Raw genomic sequence first — 22949 nt, forward strand, 5'->3', positions numbered from 1 at the left:
GACTCAATCTTAGAGCTCTTTTCCAACCTTAATGATTCTATGATTCTATGATTTTCTTTTGCCCCTGAATAACCATTTCTCACCAGTCCAGCTAGAGTTTTCAAAGAAGATTATGAAGCAGAGGAGTTTTAAAAAAAACATTTCCTACTCTAGTAGTTTAAATATGGTCTCAGTTTCTAGCAAACAAATTTATAAAACAAAATTCCAATTCTGAGTTCTCAAAATGTAGTTATAGGCTTTCTTTTGAAATACGAAAATAGTCACCTAACTCCTGCTTGAACTGACAAACGACAATGCATTTCACAGCTGTTTTTAGTATGTTTTACATGAAGTTAAACATCAACGAAATCCACTTTCATCACTGAAGCATATGAAAATAGCTGGCTTAGCAATTCTCTGTACAAGCAGGCAAAATGAGTGAGTTTTAATTCAGTCACTTTTTTTTTTTTACAAGGTTTCACATGTGTAACACATGCTTTTAGTCTTGCTGTTACTAACCCTAGCTTATGTTTATCAATTACTGCATGAATTGCCTCCTGTGCACACCTTTTCAAATCATAATGTAGCCTATCACAACAGTATTCTGAAGAGGGAGCTAGAGTATTAGGTATAGTGCTTCCTTCAGCCAAAAGAATTCATACTAACTTGCACCTTTGAAACAAGACTTGTTCAAAAAAAGAAGAAAGAGAGAAAAAGCTCTACCTATCTCTGGTCCTTTTTAAGTGCAGAGGCAGCCAATTAAAAACATTAACCAACCTTCTATTGCTTTGACTCAGTGCGACTAGTTCATCAGATAGTATGGCCTACTTACAGGCATTGAAAACAATATTACTTTTATTTAAAGACTCAAATCACATGATATATAAATGATACTAGAGATTTTAGCTATTTCAAAACAGGCAGAACACATTTCATGTGTTCTATAATTTTCATCGGTTTTGAAATTCAGTAAGTAGATACTTTCAAACAGACAAGCTGCTTGGAATACCTCAATACTTTTAAAAGCATAAAACTAAATACACATGTACCAAATACTATTCTCACTTTGTATTAGGCTTCACAGTCTATTGGGAAAACATTCATCATCATCTGAAGTTACAGAAAAGCTAATTAAAACATGGTGCTATTAGAGCAACAATTTTAGTCATTGGCAGAAGAGAAAATTTAAGAACCTACAATATATTAAAAACCCCACACACTTCCATAAACATGAGTTCATGGGACAGCACACACAAAACAACACAGAAACTAAGACCACTCAGAAGCAGCTCTGCATAAGGAAAATATTTACTAAACTATTATTGCTAGGGAATAGGAACTGGGATTTTCTAAAATCCAGTCTTTACAGCCAGATGGTTATTGGAAGGTGTACAGCTCTGTTACCCTATCTGCCTTTGGCACAGTTTTTAGACCTTAAGAGAAACAGAGGCAGAAGCCAGGTATACTTTATAACATTTTTAAAACCTAATTTGTATATTGATCCGTGTTTGATCGTCATTTGTTACTGAACTCAAACTGTTTATCAATTCATATTCCACCTATCCTCTCAAAGTTATTACTATAGCTCCAATAAAACATCAACACTGTCTTCAAACAAGCAAAATAACGATAAATCTCCACTATTTTATCTAAAAAGGGAGATACATCATTTTTATTGCACGTATTATGAGGGGAGAGCCAAGTGTTGAAGGAACAAACACATCTATCTGTAGATATTTCTTTCTACTTATTTATTAAACTTTTCAACAAGTTCTCATTCTTATTTCACTTAGAAGTGCGCTCCATAAATTCAATCTAGGACATTGCCTAGATTGAATAGTTGAAGGTAACTGCTTGAAATGTTACGACAGCAGGAAAATTTACCCATGGGAATTCTCCTAGAGACCTTTGAGAAGGAATACGAGGGTGAAAGAATTGGAGAACACATTAACCTGATGTATAATCAGAAGCAAAGAAAGAAAATTTTTAAATCGAAACACTCCTAAACAGATAAGCATCTCTTACGGTATACACTTCAACATGATAAATTGCAAGACACTTCTCAAATTTGAAATTAAATGCTGAGGTTATGTAAAACTGAAAACAATGTCTTACCTTGCCCCGAATTATATATTGCTTTCACAGATTTTTTCACCTTCTGTAGTGCAGTTCTGTCTTGATCCAATGCCTACAATAACAACAAACAAACTTACTTTAAATATTTAATTCATTGATCAGCAGAATACACTGTAACATTTCAAAAGAAACCTGCAAAATAAGTAGTTTTACAGGCTGGAAAAAACTGCAGATACAACATATTCAGCCTGCAGGAAGGTCTGAGATCATTCAACCCCTTCAAGACAAATTAAAGAACTGAACCAAAAACGCTCGGAAGGCGGAGTAGAGCAGCAGTGACAGTGCTAAAAGAAAATCACTATTTCAGTTTTGCTAGGGACAAAGCATTTATTCAAACTGTAATACATTTTGAAAAATACCCAAGAAATAGTTAGTAGATGCTTCTACTATAGCCCTACAGTTTCTACTACAGCTAAATTGCTTGTTAACATCTATGGTTTTCTCACAGTAGTAGTCTTCCAGCGATAGACACAGATTATCACACTAACCTCTTGCCCCGAACTCCACAACAGAATTTTATAAACGCAGAAGATGAAAAGTATCAAATCAAAAGAAAAAGGACTAAAATCTGATTTTGTGCAACATAATGTGACTGAAAGGAAATATTTATCGTAATAATACTCAAATATGCGTTTTCAGGATTTCATCATTCTGAATTTCAAATTTTCTGCAATAGTTTCAAAATCCAGAAGAGAACGTTATTAAGTAATGATGATTTTAGGATTATATTTCTAGGTACTTCCTTTTTTAAGCAACATAACTTCTCCCTACCCACTGGCAATCTGATGTAAGAAATCAAATTAACATGAGAAAGAACTATTATTATACAGCAAAAAATAAAATCAATGTAAAAAATAGTCTAGACTTGTGGAATTAAGAACCTTAAAAGCCACATACTGGTACTGTGCGCAATGACCCAGTTAGTTTCACTTAAGTATGAGGTTTGGATATTCTGCATACTTCACATGTTGTACACGGTTCCCTGTTGTCCACGGAGAACACAGAAATGTTTAAATCATTTCCTACATTTTTTTCCCCCATTTAGGTCATAGGCAATTTCCCATCATGTAAGTAAAGTTAGATCAATAATCTCAAGTTTTAATGAAGCTGTTGGTGTTTGCCATATTATATTCACATTCAAATCACTGAAGATTGGAGAACTTGTACTCAGAATTACTGTCAGGATAGCAGCCCAACTGAGCCCGTTAGCTGTTGTAGACCACAAAGTTCATGTTGCAGACACCCTTGGGTAACCATATTATCCAAAAAGCTTAAAGCTTGGAGCTCCTGTGGATCTGATATCTGAAGACTGGCAGACCAAGGCAGAATGGCAGCTACTCCTACAGCAGGGTGTACCTCATCAGAAAGGGTCATCACCAGCAACACTATGAGTGAAAACTTAATCAACAAGCAGAGCTTTTGCTGTCAAAGCTGAGACGATTAAAGTATATAGCACTAGGCATTAAGAAGCCCCAAAAAAACACAGGTCAACTAGAGTGTTAAGCACTGGAGATGGTCATACTTGAGGGTACTGCTCCTACCTAAGTTCAAAACACTGAGTGTTTTGGTGCATGCACGCTTACAGTAGGAACCCATATAGAGATAAACCAATTAATATATAATAGTTCTATTTTGGAGTGGCCCAATTTTAACCAAGCAAAATGTTATAGCTGAACAATACATGAAAGTATAACAAAAGAAAATGTAGTGTTTCTGTTCTTTATCTGAAAACCACCACATTCTCAAATCACACAACCACTTCTGTGGTAGCTAAGACTAGAAAGTTTGGAATCACAGAGTTTATGTAAGTGTTTTCTAATACTATTTATCTCTAGTTTTTAATTTGCAGTGGAACAATGGATTCAAACATTCAGAACTGCAAATGTAATTATTTCTTTTGCTCCCCAGTAAAACAGTGGATTTTACTTGACTTTCATCTTGGCAGAAAGAGTTAGTTTTTAAATTTAACACTATGAAGAACTCTGTGTTCCTTTTCAAGACAGTGCACAGCAGGTTATTCTCCTTAGATTCCTTTGCAAACGCTGTCAAAAGCTTTTGCTTCTGCTTGCATGCTATGCAAGACAGCTGTTATCATACATTTCTACTGAAGTTCTCTCCATCTTCGATGACCAGAAAAAAAAATAATGGTTCACTTGTCTATTGAGAGTTTGAATGCAGGATAGTATAAGAATTTGAAACCAGTATTTTGGAGAAAAGACAACAGTTAATGCTGATGAGATTCAGAGACAAAACTTTGTATTAAGTTCTAATACTGAAGCAAACTGGACACTCAGGAGGAGAAAATAAATACAAAAAGTCCAAGAAAGATGGTACTTGTTCCTAAAGATATCAATCTAGAAGGCCAGGACAAATAGACTAGAAAAATCTTCCAAATTGGATTTGATATAGAATTAAATTTAATCACTAATATGGGAGCAGCAGGGAAGGGAACATTCATTATTTTAAGAGAGCAATTACTGAGCAAAGCAATATACAGAGATGACATCCACTGCCCGAAGGAGCCAGTGATCTAAGTCAGAATGAAAACCTCCTGATCATGCAAGATCAGCTCTTCTAACTAATAAGTTTGGAATCCCCAAGATATAATTTCTCCTTTCAGCTACAATTTAGCTACTTTGAACCTAGCCTGCAATTTCAAACCACCAACCTAGTTCAAATCTGTACTACTGAAGACAGTGGTGTCTCTCCTTCCTCATACCAGAGCACTCATGTTGGCTACACTGGGATGCAGTTCACGAGCTGCTGCGGTGACCTGAGCCCTGCGAAAACCAGGGGCTCCTTTTGAGCACTGTGGATTTAGCTCACTTTCCATCGGTGCATAGCACATTGATAGAAATTTGTACTTAGAGCTACCATTTCACTTTCAGAGGCAAGACTTCTTGCAGCACCCTCCCTCTTAAGACGTACATTTACTGGTAGCTATTCATACCAATATAGAAATTGGAAAACTCGTCCACCTGAGGAAACAAAATCAAATTAATTTTGGGGTGGAGGGAAGGTGAGTCCTCCCAATGGATCACTTCACTGATGTAGATCACTGAGTAGCTGCACATACGCTTTTAACAGCATGACACAGCACACAAGTCAGTACCAGGTCAGAAAAGGTGTATGTTGACATCCCATAACCCACACCACAGTCCTCTCTGCTAGACAAGGCAGAGCTGTGCACTGTGTCTGTTCACACAGACAGACGCTGCTTTTGCCTCTCTTGAACCCTCTAGAACCTGATCTCTTCTCAGTAAGGGGTATTTCTATTCTTGGGCCATGCTCTGTTGTAATAGCTACTAAATTCTAAACCAGAAGTTATACTACCGTGCAGTCTGTAAAGTGCTAGATTCTGGATTGCTATCTATCTTTGATGGACTAAAACCTGCCAAACTCACATTTAGACAGACCACTAATTGTTTCTTTAGAAGCTTGTGTCTTTTTATTCTGTATAGATATGTACGTATTTGTGTGCATGTGTGTGTGTAGATACTAATATGTATATATTTGTATGCAAGTGCGTGTATATAAAAGTCTATATACTGGAGATCATACTTAAGAATATTTGATGTACTTATTCCTAATAAACGTGAAAAGCATGGTTTAAGCAACACAAAAATCCTCCCTTCTTGACTGATGTAAAACTACTATTACAGAAACTGGTCACTAAAGTGTTTCATATACATATTAAATTAAGCTCTTCTAGAAATTAGCATCATCCTAGAAGGCACACATTTGCACAGAGGATGCTACAGCCCCTTCAGCCCACTAGATCTACTAAAACATCAAACATGTTTTGTGTATCTTGTAAACCTTTGCAATTTAAAGAGGAAAAAAACCCACCAATTTCTCTTTCAGCCTTACAATAATAAAAGACAAGAGTGGCTCAAGACAGTGACAACTACATTAGTATGTCCACATACATTATTAATCCCAGGGGAGATGCATTTTCCAGCTGGAACAAAACTGCTCATCCTCATTTCAGATGAGTTTTAGAATTTCACTCCATTTGTAGGAGGTTCGCCCTAAAAAATTCCATATCCTACCACTACCAAAATCCACCCACAAAAATAATATACCAAAACAGAAGTGTTTTAAATAATTACAATATTTTGCACAAGACAAACCCATGACAGAAGCTTGAAGGCTATTAGAGCATGCACAATCTATACACTCATGACAAAAAACCCTCCTTGTAGTTTAAGAAATTATTTTCGTATATTAAAAAAAAAATCCATGTGAAGTATAGAATATTTGAGGTTATACATACAAATGGGTAAAATGAATGCTTGGTAGTCACATGCATGTATTGTCAGATACAAGATTAATTACTTCACAGAAAACACATGGATGATATATTGGATTCAAGGGACTAAAACTAGTAAGTCTTTCAATTATCAATTTACACACTAATCTAACCCTGGCACAGAAGTGACTGACAGTTACTGTTGTCTGTACTAGAAAATACGCTTGCCGTCTGCTCAAGTCCCAGTTACAATATCCATGTAACGAAGTAGAGCAATGGCACCTTACAAACTTACGGCTGTTCAGCACCAGTATCAGTTTTCTTCACAATGAAATCCAAACTTATGGGATGGATAATAAACATAGACTAGACAGGTTAATAAGCTATTACATGTCACTGAAATTGCAACAAGACAAAACCCCATAATTTCCCCAGTGAAATATAACCAAAAAAGAAGATAAGAGTCAACTGTTGGTCTCCTGTAGCTTACCCACTCAGAAATGAGCAGACTATCAAACTCAGAATTCTGTAAATGGAGAAGTGATTCAAACCACCCTTCCTGTCCTTCCCTCTCTGCTCAGTTTGTATTGGCCCTGCCAATCACCGGTTTGAAGTCTGTTTCCAATTGGTCTCAGCACATGTCTACATGACAAAAATAGGGGAGTGGTTAAGAATTTTCTGGATGGATATAGACAGGCACAGTTTGAACTTCTCCTGAATTACTTAAAAACCCAAAGGGTCCAAAAGAGAGAAAGTGAACCAAAAAAACATCAACAAGCACTTATCACTGTAATAACTGCCGCCAACACCATTTACCAGCTAATCCCACAATAAGACCAATTAAAAGATAATATTCTTTTAAAACAATTGTGTTTTCCCTGAAAATTGGAAACTTCAAGTGTTTAACCATAAACTAATGAAAAGAGCATCAGTAAGCAAATTTAGGAAATGCATTTTTTTCCAGAAAATATTTTTTTCAGGTAATGCCAAAGCTTAAGAGAGATCCCATCAGCTGAACTTCCCTCACATCTCCTGCTGTTAGTTACATGGCCCCATGCATCTCAACAGCCTCTCTCCAAGCCGGCGTATGTGAGAAAAATCATCAGCCCTTCAGTGCTGTAAAGGTCACCTTAGATGAGCAAGTTCATTTGTGTAGTCTCTAAAAAGAGCTGCAAAAATAACAGTCACTAAATTATTCTTCAAGTATTCTCAAATGGCAGCACAGTAGATATTGCTTATTAATCTCTCTCTAAAAAGTTCAGTATTGGTAAATTGTAAGTTGTTTTGACAATTGATCTTTGGATCCCTCTTTGCAACCACACTCCTACCCAGAAGCCTTTTCTGCAAGAGCATGAATGCAGATACTATTTGCTATCTATATATGATTACTTCTAGATGAAATGAAGTTAGCATCACGCTTTTCCTAATGAGCATGGGGCAGATATTTGATCCTGTGCATGCTCTGACACATTTGGGAATATTTAACAATTTTCTGGGCAGTTCCTTCCTTTAAGTTCTCAGCTGAGCTACATTAATATTTCTGAGTTTAGCTCATTTTGTGCACAAGGCACATTTAGAGATAACTGAAAAACAAAACTATGAGATTTGTTTCCAGATACGATGATGACACAGATCAGATTCATTTTCTAATTTCTGTTGTGTAGGAGATGCTGAAAAGCCCACAACTAGTGACAACACTTGAAAACATCCAGTGACAGATACAAAATTTTCCCCACAGGCACAGAGGCTCTAAACCAGCTTCCGTTGGGTAGGAACTAATCTTGGTGATAAATATCATAGAATGGTTTGGGTTGGAAAGAACCTCTAAAGGTCATCTAGGGCAACCCCCCTGCCATGGGCAGGGACATCTTGCACTAGATCAGGTTGCTCAAAGCCCTGTCCAGCCTGACCTTGAACACTGCCAATGATGGGCATCCACAACTTCCCTGGGCACGGTGGGGCATCCACAACTTCTTAGTGACAATATTCTTACCTTTACACTGGCAACAACATGCCTTGAATTAGTGACGACTGGTTGAACAGGTCTACTATCATTCACTATATCCAAACTCACTTCATTATACCAGTCAGCTTTACTACTACTCATTAGAAACCTGACAGCAAAACCAGTGAGGAAAACTTAGCAGTTTTCAAGTCACTACAGCACAGTTTTACCTATTTCTTACTCCAACAGCAGGTAAACACATTAGCATGATTAATGGGGTAAAATATGATTAAAGCTCAGAAACCAGCAGGCCCATAGCCAAGCCCACAGCTCCTGAAGATACCATGGTACAAGATTCCCAAGTTGCGCACACAGCTCTTGCTAGCGTTAAAGCTGCACAGCACTAGCAAGTGGTTGCACAGAACGCAAATAGGAGTCCTGCATTATAGATGTACTATATTTAAAAACAAGTAGTGCTGTTGCACTCACTTTTTAGCAAATCATGGCACATTGTCAATCTTTTTCCCTTGAGCAGATCCTTCTTGTCCACATTAGCAAACTGCTAAGTACTGCTTTAAAAGCACAAGGGGAATGATCTTAACAATCTAAGAAATATAAGTCTATTCTGTACCTGTGCTCTCGTAAACCCCTCCTTACACTTTTTTCAAAGTCCACTGGAAATACATTACTTTGAGTGTGAGTATTGGCTATGGAATACCAGCCTACAAAAATCTTTTTTTCCAGCATACAAATATACAGTTCCATAGAAATAGCATATAAATGAAATTTTTAATTAATTTATTGAAGAAACTTGTAATTTGAAAAACCCAACACAGTATAAAGTTCCACTTTCATTTAACAAAATCTAACCTAAAAAACTTATATGCAGAAGACATAACTAAATACAGTTCAAAACAGCCCAAAATAGAACAAGATTATTTATCTTCTAGAACAATAAAAAAGTAAATACATCAGAAGACAGCAAATAGTTGAGGTAAGGTGTTTCAAAAGGAAGCAAACTGAAGAGAAGATGGCATGCAAACAGCATAAACACAAATGCACTAAAACAGACATGCTAGCAGACATAAATTTATTAGAAAGGAATGTGATTCTTAGCAAATTGAATTGGGGAAAAAAAAAGCACAAAAGTCTCTGGAGAATTGCTCCTCCTCCACCATATCTGACTGTACTTTTCACTAAAAGGAGAGCCCTTCAGTTGCCGCACCAGAGTTAAACACCACAAAATATTTTCCTCCCGTGTTAACTCTTTTCTTTCTTCTTCTTTTGAAGCCACCAAATATTTTGCAGCACGCTTTGTATTTAAGCTGTTATCCCATAACTCACAGGTATTATCTAGTCAGGGAGGCACTAGAAGAGGCACTAGATCAGGACTCGTGAGTTACGATTATTACCACCTTCTCAGGCAGCAGAATTCTTCAAATATTGTACACAGATTCTATGAATGTTACAGAAGCTCAAAAGTGACACTCGGGGATAAATAAAGTACTTCCTCACTCAGCCACTGCCAGCCTCACAGCGGTGTTGCAATTACACAGTACTCTTACACCTCCTAGCTCTATAAATTTCAATCAGTAGTGTTATTTGTCAGTATCTGGTATCAGCTAGCAGCAGAGATACGGAGGACATCAAAAACATATTCATGGTAGACCAAGCCATTTCAAAGTGTTACTACTACTATTAAAAATCCTTTTTTCTTTAAAGAATTGCACCATTGCAGGGTGGAGGAGGGGGGCACGGTCCCTTACTTGAGAACAGAAACAACCCATGCTCCTTCCCCTTCTAACCACTGAAGAAATACTTAAATGCATGCACTGCTGCATGACTGCAATATTCCATTTCAGAATTATTCCTTTGAGAGAGAAAAAGCAGGTATATTAATGCATTAAAATTGTTTTACTTATTAAAAAACCAAAATTGAATTGTGTCTATTTGTTCCAAGCTGCAGATTTCAAGAGTTTCATTAGGTTAAAAAAAAAAAAAAACAAAAACAAAAACAAAAACCCCAACTAAATGGGATTTTCATTACAACATAGACCTTGAACACTACTGCAGCATTCTGAGACCCTCCTTACAGCTCAGTTTCATTTTTTTATTGGAGAGTGCTATGATGACAGACTCAATAAGACTTCATCTTACATCACGTCAAACCTGTAACCACCACCACTTAGTATGAAATTCAGAGGTACACTTGGATGACCAGCTAGGAGAGTCTACCATCGAATCCTTCTTACAGTGTATAATGTAGACTGACACTTTAGGATAATAACAGGAGGGAGAACAACAACAAGTCTGGAAACATTCTAGAAAATAAGCACACATTCCCTTTTTTTGGTTTTAAGGTAAAAGTTAAAAATGGAAATGAGAAGTTTTACAATATACAACAGAGTTGTGTTTCTAATCATTATGATTGGACTTTGGCTAGAGATGATTTACAAAATGCACAAGAGGGGTTTTGAGTCTCCTCTTACAAAAGGAAGAAAAAAAATAAAATCACAAGAGCATAATTTAGATGCGAAGCATTAGAGTTAATTTTGAATTTCAATGTCATGTTCTTTGATACAAACATTTTCTCTGAACATATTTAATTTAGTGGGGGAAATACTACAGAAAAGGAAACATGATAATTTGAATAGTCAATTCTAATATTTTAATAAAAGCCTCATCTAAAAACCTCTACTTTCTCTTCCATTGTCTTCCATTTCTTTTGACCAACATGCAAAAAGAGCATAAATGTACATCAGAAAACTAAGATGCGCATCTCATCTTCACTATGGTACAGAAAACCAACAGACCTCTAAAAGCAACATAGGCCAAAAAAAACCAACCCATAAATATGTGTGTAATACATATTATGTAAAGATAAATATGCTTTAATTAACAGAATAATTCTATATACAACTTAAAACCAGAGTGAGATCTGCTTTCTCAATATACAAGTGAAATACAGTGAAATGAGAAGGGATATCCAACCTAAAGCACAGACCTATAATCCCATTAGATTCTCTTGGGCTTATTTTGAAGACCCTGGCACACATTATGACCACTGGCAAACTGGTTAAGTCCAGAAAGGAATTTCTGACTTACGTACAAATGCATAATCTATAGCAATCAATCAAGGGTGAAAGAAAAGGATATACTAACAACACTGAAATCCTACAGTGTAAAGGTAACTTTGATTTGCCCGAACTGTTTATATGACCTGACAAAGTCATTGGGACAACACAGAATCTACCACTTTTCCTTCCATGGGAAAGACACTTTAAGCACAGTGCTGATTTTAAAGGTATTGTTTTAAAACCACAATGAAACTTAAAAGAATTCAGCAGTAATTTCCAGTATGTTAGGAAAAAGTACGAGTGCTTTGCAAGCAAACTGCTACTTACTTCACAGCATTTTTTAACCTAGTATTGTGTTTGGTAAAAATAGTCCTATGCTATTTCTCTTTTATGACTGTATTAGAGAACAGATGGCCTTAGAGAATATTCTATAAGTTTTCTTAACAATATTAAGCTTCAGACATAATTTACAGCCAAGATCCTAAACATCATTAAATTACACTTGCAACAACTCTCTTTAAAATAGTCACTGTCAGATATAAAAATAGCTGCACTGTATTCCATTTATGAAATGCAACTGGTTTGTCTGATCACAGATGTAACCGAATATTGTTAATATAAATAATGCCACATTTATAACACGAGTATACAGTTGTGCTACTAGCTGAACAAATAACTGTTTTGTTAGGGAGTATTTAACTGCCTCGCCCCCCCCAATCCCAATTTTATGACACTTTTCAATTACATTGTTTAATCATTTTGGGAGACACTATGAAGCAGCTCGTACAAATTAGCAAAAAATAGGAGTTTTCAGGAAGGGAAAAGTCTTAGGAATAAGCTGGGAGAGAGGTGACTGTTTGAGGACCTGGGGCTTCTAAAGCATTCAAATTCCACAGATTCAAAACCAAAATTAGTCAAAGATAACAACTTCCCCATATATGCAGCACCTAAGTAGAAGGTTCAAGTTCAGTGGAGGTAGAGAAGACCGTGCGCAGTCATCCTTCTCTTCCTCAAGCAAGGGCTTAAAACACGTTTGCTAACACTTGTGCTAGACTCCCAGGCATGCACCCACACTGCATATCAAATAATTGCGCAACAAACCCTGCTCTATAAAATATTATTTCAGTGCATTTTTGTCAGATAAAACGTAGGCTTTGTACATAACTCACATACAGTGAGTCACAGACATAAGGGACCTTAAACACAGCAATAAGTGTTAGCTTCTTGGAAATCAATATTCTTGCTCTAATAATGGCAGCAGCATTTTATTCAATAACAGCCAGATTCTAGCAGCAGCTCTTGACTTTTAGTTTATTTCGCTTGGAGTCAAAAAAAAAAAACAAACCCCAACCAACAAACCTTCAAAATGCTCAGAGTTTATAATTTCCTTGGGATATTAGATATTGTATGGAAAATAGGTTTCAATCAGCTTACTCTTGTCTCCCCCTTCATCAGATAACTACTACTTATTTAACGGGATTTAAAACACATGGGTCCCTGGACCTTGTCCTCTGCAAGAAGCAGCAAAGAAGGTGAAAGTAGAATCAGCTTCAGTAAACCATCAAATAGCATTTCCCACAGGATTAGCTAGAACATAAATTAAAGCACTCGGGGCAAAACAAAGTTTGGAAATACTTTCGCGTACAGGAAGAATCAGATAACACCAGTGAGAAGGAAAATATTGTTGGGTTTTGTTTTGGTTTTTTTAAACAGCAGTCTTACAGCTGAAGAGGATATATATCACTTCAAAAGAGTACAGGCTGGCAATATTATTCTCTAAAATAAGGAATATAATTTATGATTCAGGATCAAGAATGGAATTTGGGAAAGCTAATGAAAACCAAGACTGCTACCACAGGGTAACAAAAGTGCATGGACAAAGCTGATCATTACCATGTAGCTTTTCATTCCTGTGTAATTATATAACTAGAAAATATAGGTTACACTTAAACATAGGACAAAGCAATAGCATAGTTTAAAACCCACCCAAAAGAGTGGTAATTACATAATAAAGTATATTTAATTGGAAACCAAGTTATTCCTATTTTAGTCCAATGATTTTTTCTTTTAACTCCACAATCCCCCCCAAGCATAAAATGAAGTCTAATACTAAAATCATTAATTTATGGCATTTATCTTAGTTACCTGGGTTCTCAAAAACAATTTATTCATTCCAGCTCACTCTAAAAATTGTATTAGCTAATCCTAGTGGATGCAGTTAGTGCTCAAATAAAATTAACTTATCAACATCAGTCTTAAAGACACTCAAGAAGCTCACACCATTGATGAATGATTTTACATAAAAACCAGACAGACTGAGGTACTAGAACTATAGTAGATTAATAGGCTGCAGTATTTTAAAATTAAATAATGGCACAGTAGCTCTCACAAAGTTGCAAAGAAGCAGCTATGAACAGAACAAACTTCTAAATTTATGCAAGTGTACTCTCTTGACAAACACCCTTAGACTTAGATGATATGGGACATGACACAACGTTATCACCAATAAATGCAGTACCTTTTCATGAACACTTTTACTTAGCCAGAAAGATACTTTCTTAATTTTTAAATTTCTGCAGCTTCTTCATTGTATTTTTTTAATAACAATTTAAAACTTCCAAATGCAATTTAATTCAGCGGAGGCATATGAACGAAGATAGATTTTTCTCCTTTTCCTTAGGAAATAACAACTGTTTGACTGTTTCAGATGTCTACAAAATACAATAGATGTCTTATAATATATGCTAAATGTATGCGTATGGTTAAAAGATTCTCTTTGGAATACAGAACGAATGTATAGAAAAAATGGTGAGTAATATCATGAAAATTTGGACAGGAAAGATGAAATGGTTAAGCAAATGAAGGTTAAAATCAATAGCATTCCACATTCCAGCTGGTATATTATGACTAGAAGCAACTGGTCAACAGACATCCCTGCAGGTTCTTGTGGAAAGCTGGAGTGCTCAGTTGCTCCATAAGACTTGAAAAAGATGGTTTTCCCGTTTCCTTCCGCCAGCCACTCATTCCCGCTACCTCCTTTGTACCAGCACACTAGTGTTTAGAAAACCACAAAGCTAAGAAATTAGATCAGATGAAAATTGCCCTTTTTGTTGCATTATGGCCACCACAAAGGAGGACAGCTACATACACGGTGGCTCCACCTCTTTCAATGGATGCACAAATTTATACCAGATTAAAATTGCCATGTGACCATAACCTGAGAAGACAGATGATATTTAATATCTCAACTACATTAAGCTCTGTTCCATCCCAGCTGCATCCCTTGCAATCCACCTACTTTTGAACTGCGAAGATACACTTTGAGACTGTAAAGCTTGGATCCTTAGAAACCAACTCTGTGAAAAAGCAGCAATATTCATGCATGGAGGAGTTAAATTCAATTTTCTCCTTTGCCAGCAGAGGTGACTCAGCTACAGATTTCCTTTTTTAATCTTACATTCTTTCTCTTGATTTTAAAATGGTTATATCCTTCAGAAACTCGGTCAACTATTTAAACTACAGTAACTAGCTGGAGTTCCTTATGCCTTTTCTCATGATCTTCACAAGTGCATAAACCAGTGCTGAAGTACAGACTGAAGTTTTACATTTACTGCTATAGAGAATTACTGAACCTTACAATACCAATCAAGCAACATCCGAAAAGCACTTTATGCAACTTTCAGTGTGCTGTATTATGAACTCTCTAATAACCTAGTTTAAATACCTCCTGCTACTTTTACAGGACCATTTATCCCCTACACCACACATCACTCCAAGCAAGCAGCACTTCCTCTCAGCATGCTTCTCGCTCAGAGAGAGAAGGCATTATTTAGTAAAGGTTGATTTCATTCTAAATGCCAGAAGCTGGCCTTGTTAGAGGACTAAACAGAAAGAAAACACTAAGTGATGCAACAGAGGCTGTAGGAAATTGACAGTGGCTTTCCCAGAAATCCTTTACCTTTAATTTCCTTGCACAGAGCAGCCCCTTCGAAAGTCCCACCAATTCCTCCTTATTACCTGAGACAGAAAGTGCAACCCTTCAGATCTCTGCAGAGCAGCTACAGCAGGCACAAGCTGCATCTCTGGAGAAGAGCACATGGCAAGACAGAGGTCAAGCACCCTGCCTCCCCATAGGCCTACAAAAATTCCAAATGTCAAAGAGGGGTGGATATACAATGGCAGAACACAGTCTATTCCAACACAAGGGGCAGAGGACTTTAAACAAACAAGCAGGTAGCATATTCAAAATAAAAAATGGAAAGGCATGGTGCTTTGAACTGCATACGGTAAGCTGCGGAACTCCTTGAGGATCCTAAAATTTTATATACTTAAAGAAAAAAAAAAGAAAAGAAAGGGATAAAGTCATGGAAGAGAAATTCAGCATGGCTATGAAACATAAATTTAACACCTTTGTTCTGCCATACCCTGAGCTGCAAGTTACTGAAGCCTGGGAGACCATTACTGGAGAAGGTATCCCTACATCTCTGCCCTTCTCCTACACTCTTCCCTTGTCATCTGCTATTGGCTATGCCAGAAAAGGTCCTAGGCTTTTATCAACTTCTGGACTATCCCAGTACAGCTGTTCTTCCACTTGCTAACAGTATTTCTGTTATGCAAGCTGCAACGAGAAGGAATTCACCAGTAGATAACCATATATGCACAATACCAAGCAACAGACAAACCTCAGTAAAAAAACTGGGAAAAAAAAAAACCAAAAACAAAACTAAAAGCCCTGCAGCAAACTAGGACAATTCTTCCTCCTCCTTCATATAGCTTTTGTTTTCTTCAGATCTGAATATCAGCTATCATTGAAAAACCCCAAAAAGCTATCTACATATCGAAGGAGGAAGATTTTCTGAAAGGTTTAGCAGTAATTACATAGTAAGGTATTAACTGAACAAGTATGTTCACCGGACCAATGAAACATTTTATACATTTTGGTTTTTAAATGTACATAGCCCTTAGACGTTAGTCCACGTTTCACAAATTATATTGATGCGCTCTAGCAAAATCAAATTATTAAACTTAAAACAAAATAAACTAGTTGTTCAAATTTCCGTTGTATATTTTACAGTATGTCAAACTCAAAAGAGAACAGAAGCCGATTTTGTTTTCTGTATAGTTTGGGGAATGTTTGTTTTTACAGTCATAGAAAAAGAAAAGCTGTGATTTATTGCCAGTCTTAACAAGGATAGCTGTTTGACATTTTTACCCTAAACCCACTAAGAGTGAAAGTCAATTAGCTTCTTTATATTATTCCAGAACATCCAGTCTTTATGCAGTGAATGGAAACTTACTAAACTAATGCATCTAACTGAAACACTAAAAGTATAAAGTCTTTTCAGAAAGCAATTTTGTTTTGATAAAATCCACAATCCTTCACAGAAAAAATGAACTGACTCTTATTAAGCTAGCTCCTACCTTTTAAGAGTAAGATTTTTAATATAGATTTTCTTTATACATATACTGTTTTGAAAAGAATCTTGGTGCATCAGACACTGAAGAAACCCACCATACTGAGTTCAGACCTTGACTGATCTCGTTACCAATGAGGATAACAAGGTATGCTGCATTTGAGAAGTATCTACCTTGATCCAGAAAATTTGGCAACAACAACAACAAAAAAATTAATTGGTGAACATCTACCAGGCAAACCACAACAAAATTCGTTTACATCATCACAGGTTTGGATTAAATTGAGGGTAGGGAAAATAGTGTCGTTGTTTAACCTCAGTCAGCAACTGAGCACCACGCAGCCGCTCGCTCACTGCCCCCCCCGGCCCCGGTGGGATGAGGGAGAGAATCGGAAGACTGAAAGTGAGAAAAGTTGTGGGTTGAGATAAGAACAGTTTAATAATTGAAATAAAATAGTAATAACAATAATAATAAAAACATACAAAGCAAGTGATGCACGATGCAATTGCTCACCACCCGCCGACCGATGCCCAGCCAGTCCCCGAGCAGCGGCCCCCCCGGCCAGCTTTCCCCCAGTTGATGTACTGAGCATGACGTCACACGGTATGGAATGTGCCAGTCCCCGAGCAGCGGCCCCCCCGGCCAGCTTCCCCCAGTTTATGTACTGAGCATGACGTCACACGGTATGGAATGTTTCTTTGGCCAGTTTGGCTGTGCCCCCTCCCAGCTTCTTGTGCACCTCCAGCCTTCTCAGTCGGTAGAGCATGGGAAAATGAAAAGTCCTTGGCTAGTGTAAGCATTACCTAGCAACAACTAAAACATTGGTGCGTTATCAACTTTGTTCTCATCCTAAATCCAACACACAGCACTGTACCAGCTACCAGGAAGAAAATTAACTCTATCCCAGCCAAACCCAGGACAATACTACACCTGGCAACTGCAGTCTTTCAAAGCTTTCACGAACATTGCATTGTTTGGCTCCCTGGAAGCTAGTACTGCACAGAATGCTAAGGGCTGTATTCGAGCAGGGCTGAAGGCAGGACACAAATAGAACAGAGCAGTAGAAAAGGAAGCTGTGTGCAATGATGCAAAAAATCCTATTGCTCATTTGTATTCTGCCTTAATATGAGGAAGAAAGTAAGAAAACCTCCAGATCATTCACATGAGGAATATAAATAGAAGATTCAGTAAAGAACTATTTTTCTAAGCGTTGCCATTTGGAACATATTCAAACTCTAGTTATATACTGAATAATCATAAAAGGCAACACATGTTAATCACAAAATCGGAGAGTTCCAAAATTTGGAAATAAAATTATTTAATGCCAATGTTGAATACAGTTTGTGTAAAGTACACAAATAGAAATGATAGTTAAAGACACATAATACAGTAGGTGATGGCAACTGTAGAGAACTATCTCCCATGGTGGATGCGATTGTACGGTACATTTCACAATAGTTATAAAAAGATGAAAGACAGAGCTTGAGGACCATAAACAAGGGATTATTTTACAGACATTCAACTGACAAAGTCATAGGCACTGAGGAAAAAATTGGTGTTAAGGAAATAATACAAACAGTGAAGCAAAATAAGCAGCACAGTGGAAAAGCATTTAAATGTACACCACAATAAGGAAAAGCTGAAGCAGATTTGCAATCCAGAATCTTTTCAAGCGATATTTATTACTTGCAGCTCCCTCTTCAGGAGGGTGCACAAAAACAAAGCCACCTTAGAGAGCGCGGGAAGGGAACTCCTCCTAGGTGAAGCTTTGCTGTTGTTTGAAGGAGGAAAAGCAAACAACCCACACCAGATATATTTGCGTTGCTCCATAAAATAAAGACCATATCCATAGCCAGAAGTAGAGCACAATATTAGGATAGGATCTGTAAAACAAAACATACTTTATCCACATAAGGTGCCTTTCAGACAGGTTTACTCCAGACCAGATCTCAACGGCTCTGTGCACTGAATGCTCAGTAGCAGTTGGGAGTGCATCTTCCAGTTTATTTTCATCAAAAAGTAAGCCAGTTTTGTCTACTATAAAACTGCTCCATGACATGAGACACGGCATAATAAGAGGGATAATGAGGAAATTCACTTCAAAACAACACCCATGCTCCAAACTAGAACACAGCAAACAGTGCTGAAAATTGAGACCACTATCAAAGACTTCTTATTGTCAGGTGAGTCCGATTTTCAGAAAGCCGTAGAGTTAGACTACCATATGCTTACTCATAAATTTTAAATTTTGTGCTTATTTATATACAAAGTTGTATCCATTCATTGTTCCTTGAAAGTGGGAACTGTGGGTTGTAGGTTGTGCAGAAAAGGGCAGCTATCACTAGGCCACTACAGGAAGAGGCAAGAGGCCCTCTTGGTACTAGGTATGATCTTCAGAGGGCTCCACCAAAAAAAAATAATAATCTAAAGCCAAAAGTGGTACTTGTTACATCTCAATGAAGATTTGCTATCTTTAGACATATAATTTGGTAAATAAATCTGTTTTGAATTGAAATCTATAAAAAGCCTCATTGCCATGCTGGATATATCCCAAGAGTCTACCTTGTACTGTTTTTAGCCACACCCAAAAGAAAGCAGAGGAAAAAGACAACCACGCACACAAACTCCATCCAAATGGGTTATGGGTTGCTGATTCCAGCAGCTCAATAAAGGTGAGGTTCCATGTTCCTAGTTCCAGCCAGTACCAAGTTTTTTCCAGCAGACACACACAGCACAAAGGGCTCCTCATGCTGGTCTCTGCTATGGCTGACCAGGACAAAGGTACATTACTGTGTGTGAGGCACGTTGCACTGCAGAGATATACACATGCAAACGGGTCTCCCAACCAGCCCTGAGACCTTACAGTGCCTCCAGTCATTGGCTTGGACCTGCTGGTCCCTCTAGCAACCAAATGGCAGACCTGTTCTCTCAGCCTCTCCCAGATTTATGGCTGCTTCGATACCTGGCTCCCAAGCATCTTAACCTACCCACCAGCCTAATAATAGTCCTCCTTAATATTGCACACTGACGCACATATCCACACAGTATGCATGCACTCCAGTTGCTGGCACCCCAAGGCGCATGGGCCCCTATGACCCAACGGTCCGACTCCAGTCTGGGCCGTGGTCTGACACTGGCACTTAGTGCTCCTTATATACACATGCATATAGAAGAGAGCCCCCTCCCCAGGAAAATATGATGAGCCCCTTTATCCCCCTATCCTTCTATTTTCCTGTGCTTGTTCCTCCCAAAACCACCTCAAATACTCCCTTTCCCTGCCTTTGGTCCTTCCCCTAAACATTCCATAATAAGTCCTGAACAATTCCATGATGCTCTTCCCCTCCATCCCGTAATGAGTCTCATGGAGCTGATCACCTTCATGTGGCAGACTGACAAAAAGCCAGGTCAGGGTGCTCCATTTCTCAGATTATTAGGATTTCCCCACCTGTCACCACTGGATCCCTTTGTGTTTGTGGGGATGAGCCTTTTAATCACAGAACCTAACATTCCTCCCCACTTAAAAGTAAAGCCAGAGATCATTGCACCATTTTACACTTTGTACCTCAAATACTCAGGAGTTAAGGTCCTGTGATAGGAAGAAAAAAAAAATATTTTTTATAAAGATTTATTTTAAAGCCCACAAATCAAATCAGAAACTTACTAGGATGTACATGCCATTCCCTATCTCCTTAAAAAAAAAAAAATATATTTGTAATGGCAATAAGGACTTGCCTTAACCAATTAATGACAGCTTCCCCATAGATGGTACAGTCTAACGATTAAAAAAAAATTTAGTCAAATCGTCAGCTTCAGCAAAGGCTGAAGTATTCTTACCTATGTTACCCAAGTGCCCAAGCATAAGCCAAACTCCTTTGGGGCAAGGACTCTGCAAGCACTGAACAAAGCCTCTGATCTGACAGAGGCAACACATGAAAGAGAATTAATACACTTTCTTACACAAAGGAGGACAACAACAAGGCAGCACTCTTCAAGTTTCTACTGACATCATGAAAGAGAAATATGTAACATTTGAGCACACTTGCAGGGAGTCGCCTAGCAAGCATAAAAGGTACCACAGAAGTCAAAGAAGCTCCCTTTAAGTCTACAAGCGAATGAGCACAGAAGGCCAGAGTCAAGGATGGACAAAAGTGGAGGACAGCAAGAAAGAGACAAGAGGTTAAGAAAAAGTGGAAAGCTGTAAGGTTACTCCTCCCCCCAAAGACAAACCAAACAGCTGAAGGTGTATATACAAGCAACTACAGCTATTTTAGAGGAATCACAAGACACTCATTTCCCATGAGAACAATCTTCAAAATAACACACATTCTTCATCTGTATCCCAGAGATCAATGAATTTGTCAAGGACTGGATTATAAAAACAAAAAAAAATCTACATAAAAATCTCTGCAAAAGCAGAGAATCTCACTCTCGCCAAGTTCAGGCCTTGGCAAGATCCACAAGCTCCAAGATGCTGCATTTCATGCACCTCTGGAAGTGCCATGGTTTCCTGATGTCTGCCTTGCTGCATGCCATTAAAAATATACCACCTTTGGTAGTATTTGTTTTAACTTACTGACTTGAAAGATCTGCAGTCCACTCACGTAACACTTTGCGTCCTTTTTTCTGCCTCCTGTTAAGGTTCTCTGGGCTCATCTCTTTTCTGAATCCTCATCGTGTCGGTCTAACGTCACCCAGCACGCCTAGTCTTTCTTCCATCTAGTCTCTTCCTTGTCCCACATCCACTTTGAGAATCTCATGGCTTTTTTCCTCAAGTCTCCATTATTCCCATTCTCTCTTTCTGTTTGTCAATCGATCAGCGCCTTGCAGGTAGCTTACAAAACGCATCTAGCTACAACTGTTCTGGACAAGAGCTCAGCAAAAGTTCACATCCTTCCAAAAAAATATTAACTCCACTGCCTACCTGAACAGCTAACAGACAAACAACACATTTTAACACACTTTCAAGATAACTGCAAAATAGCCAAAGAACACGTCACATACTCACAAACCAAACAGTTGAGTGAATTCATAGATTAACTGACCACAAATTTAGAATAAATGAATATGATAAAACACAAACCTAAAAACCATGCAGTTTAAAAGAAAGTCACTGTTCCCAAGGCGGCACTACTAGGCACTACTAACTAAATAAAAGGGAAAAAGGCAAAAAAAGTGAAAAAACTTCTTCAATTTTTCACACTTTATTCAAGAAATGGTTTCCCAGTTAGACAAACCAAATCCATACTGCTGCTGTGCCTTCCACATGCACACCTGCATGTGACACATGAGAATTTGCAGCCCAGGGCTGGAACACAGGCAGGACTGCACCACTCAGTCTCATGAACTGAGAGCACCTTCAGCTGGCCACAGTGCCTGACCCTGCAAGAACAGATGCTTTGTCTGTGAAACTCTGAAAAGCGATGATTTAGGTTTTAGCCCATAATTATGAGTTCCACAAATAATTAGTTCAAGCTTACATGTTTCATACTGTCAATATTTACAGTAAGACTTTTTTTTAATAACTAAGAAATTTAAATTCCAAAGGTTATTTCAGATTATTACACTGAACTACCTTGAATTACCTTCACATGACAAGAGGGTAAGACTACATGGTGACTCAGGTAACAACACATGTTCACCTGCTGCCATTACTGTATGCATGCTCTTACATACAGGAACTGTAAAATTAAAGAACTTCATTGCAACATCACTATTTCACAACAATTAGTAGCAACTTTGCTCCTCTTCTTAATAGTCCTGTGAGGTTAAGAAATAAAAACTTCCTGGGCAATTTGTGGTAGTACATAACTTTATAAATTAAGTATCCTCGCCAAAATAAAGTGTTATTCCTATGACAAGGTGTCACCGACTTCAGCTGAGCTCAAGTAATTCAGAGAATTCTCAGTCTTACAAGAAAGCAAGCCTTTCAATGAAAAAGCAGTATCTTCCAAAAAAGCCATTTAAAATGAAGTAACCTATGACAGATTCCTGGAGTTAGGTTAAGTATGGGATTATAAGCCATGTATTGGATGTCTTGGGAACATTGGGAGAAAAAAGTCTCAGTTATATTCTAAACTTTGTGAACCTGAAAGAAAAAAAAAAAATACCAAAACAGTTAGCTGGAGGCAGTTTTCAACTATAAAAA

At 37.7% G+C, this 22949-nt stretch overlaps 1 protein-coding gene across 1 annotated transcript in view; it reads right to left on the reverse strand.

Annotated features, from left to right (window-relative positions):
• The window catches only part of ASAP1 (ArfGAP with SH3 domain, ankyrin repeat and PH domain 1), a 132665-nt gene that overhangs the window by 81974 nt on the left and 27742 nt on the right, over positions 1-22949 (reverse strand). Inside the window, exon 2 of the mRNA XM_009323357.1 lies at positions 2095-2167. Within this exon, the coding sequence (XP_009321632.1) occupies positions 2095-2167 (73 nt within the window). The remainder of the gene's footprint in view (positions 1-2094; positions 2168-22949) is intronic.

This window comes from Pygoscelis adeliae, unplaced genomic scaffold (assembly GCF_000699105.1).
Source record: "Pygoscelis adeliae isolate BGI_AS28 unplaced genomic scaffold, ASM69910v1 Scaffold103, whole genome shotgun sequence".
Taxonomy (NCBI): Eukaryota; Metazoa; Chordata; class Aves; order Sphenisciformes; family Spheniscidae; genus Pygoscelis; species Pygoscelis adeliae.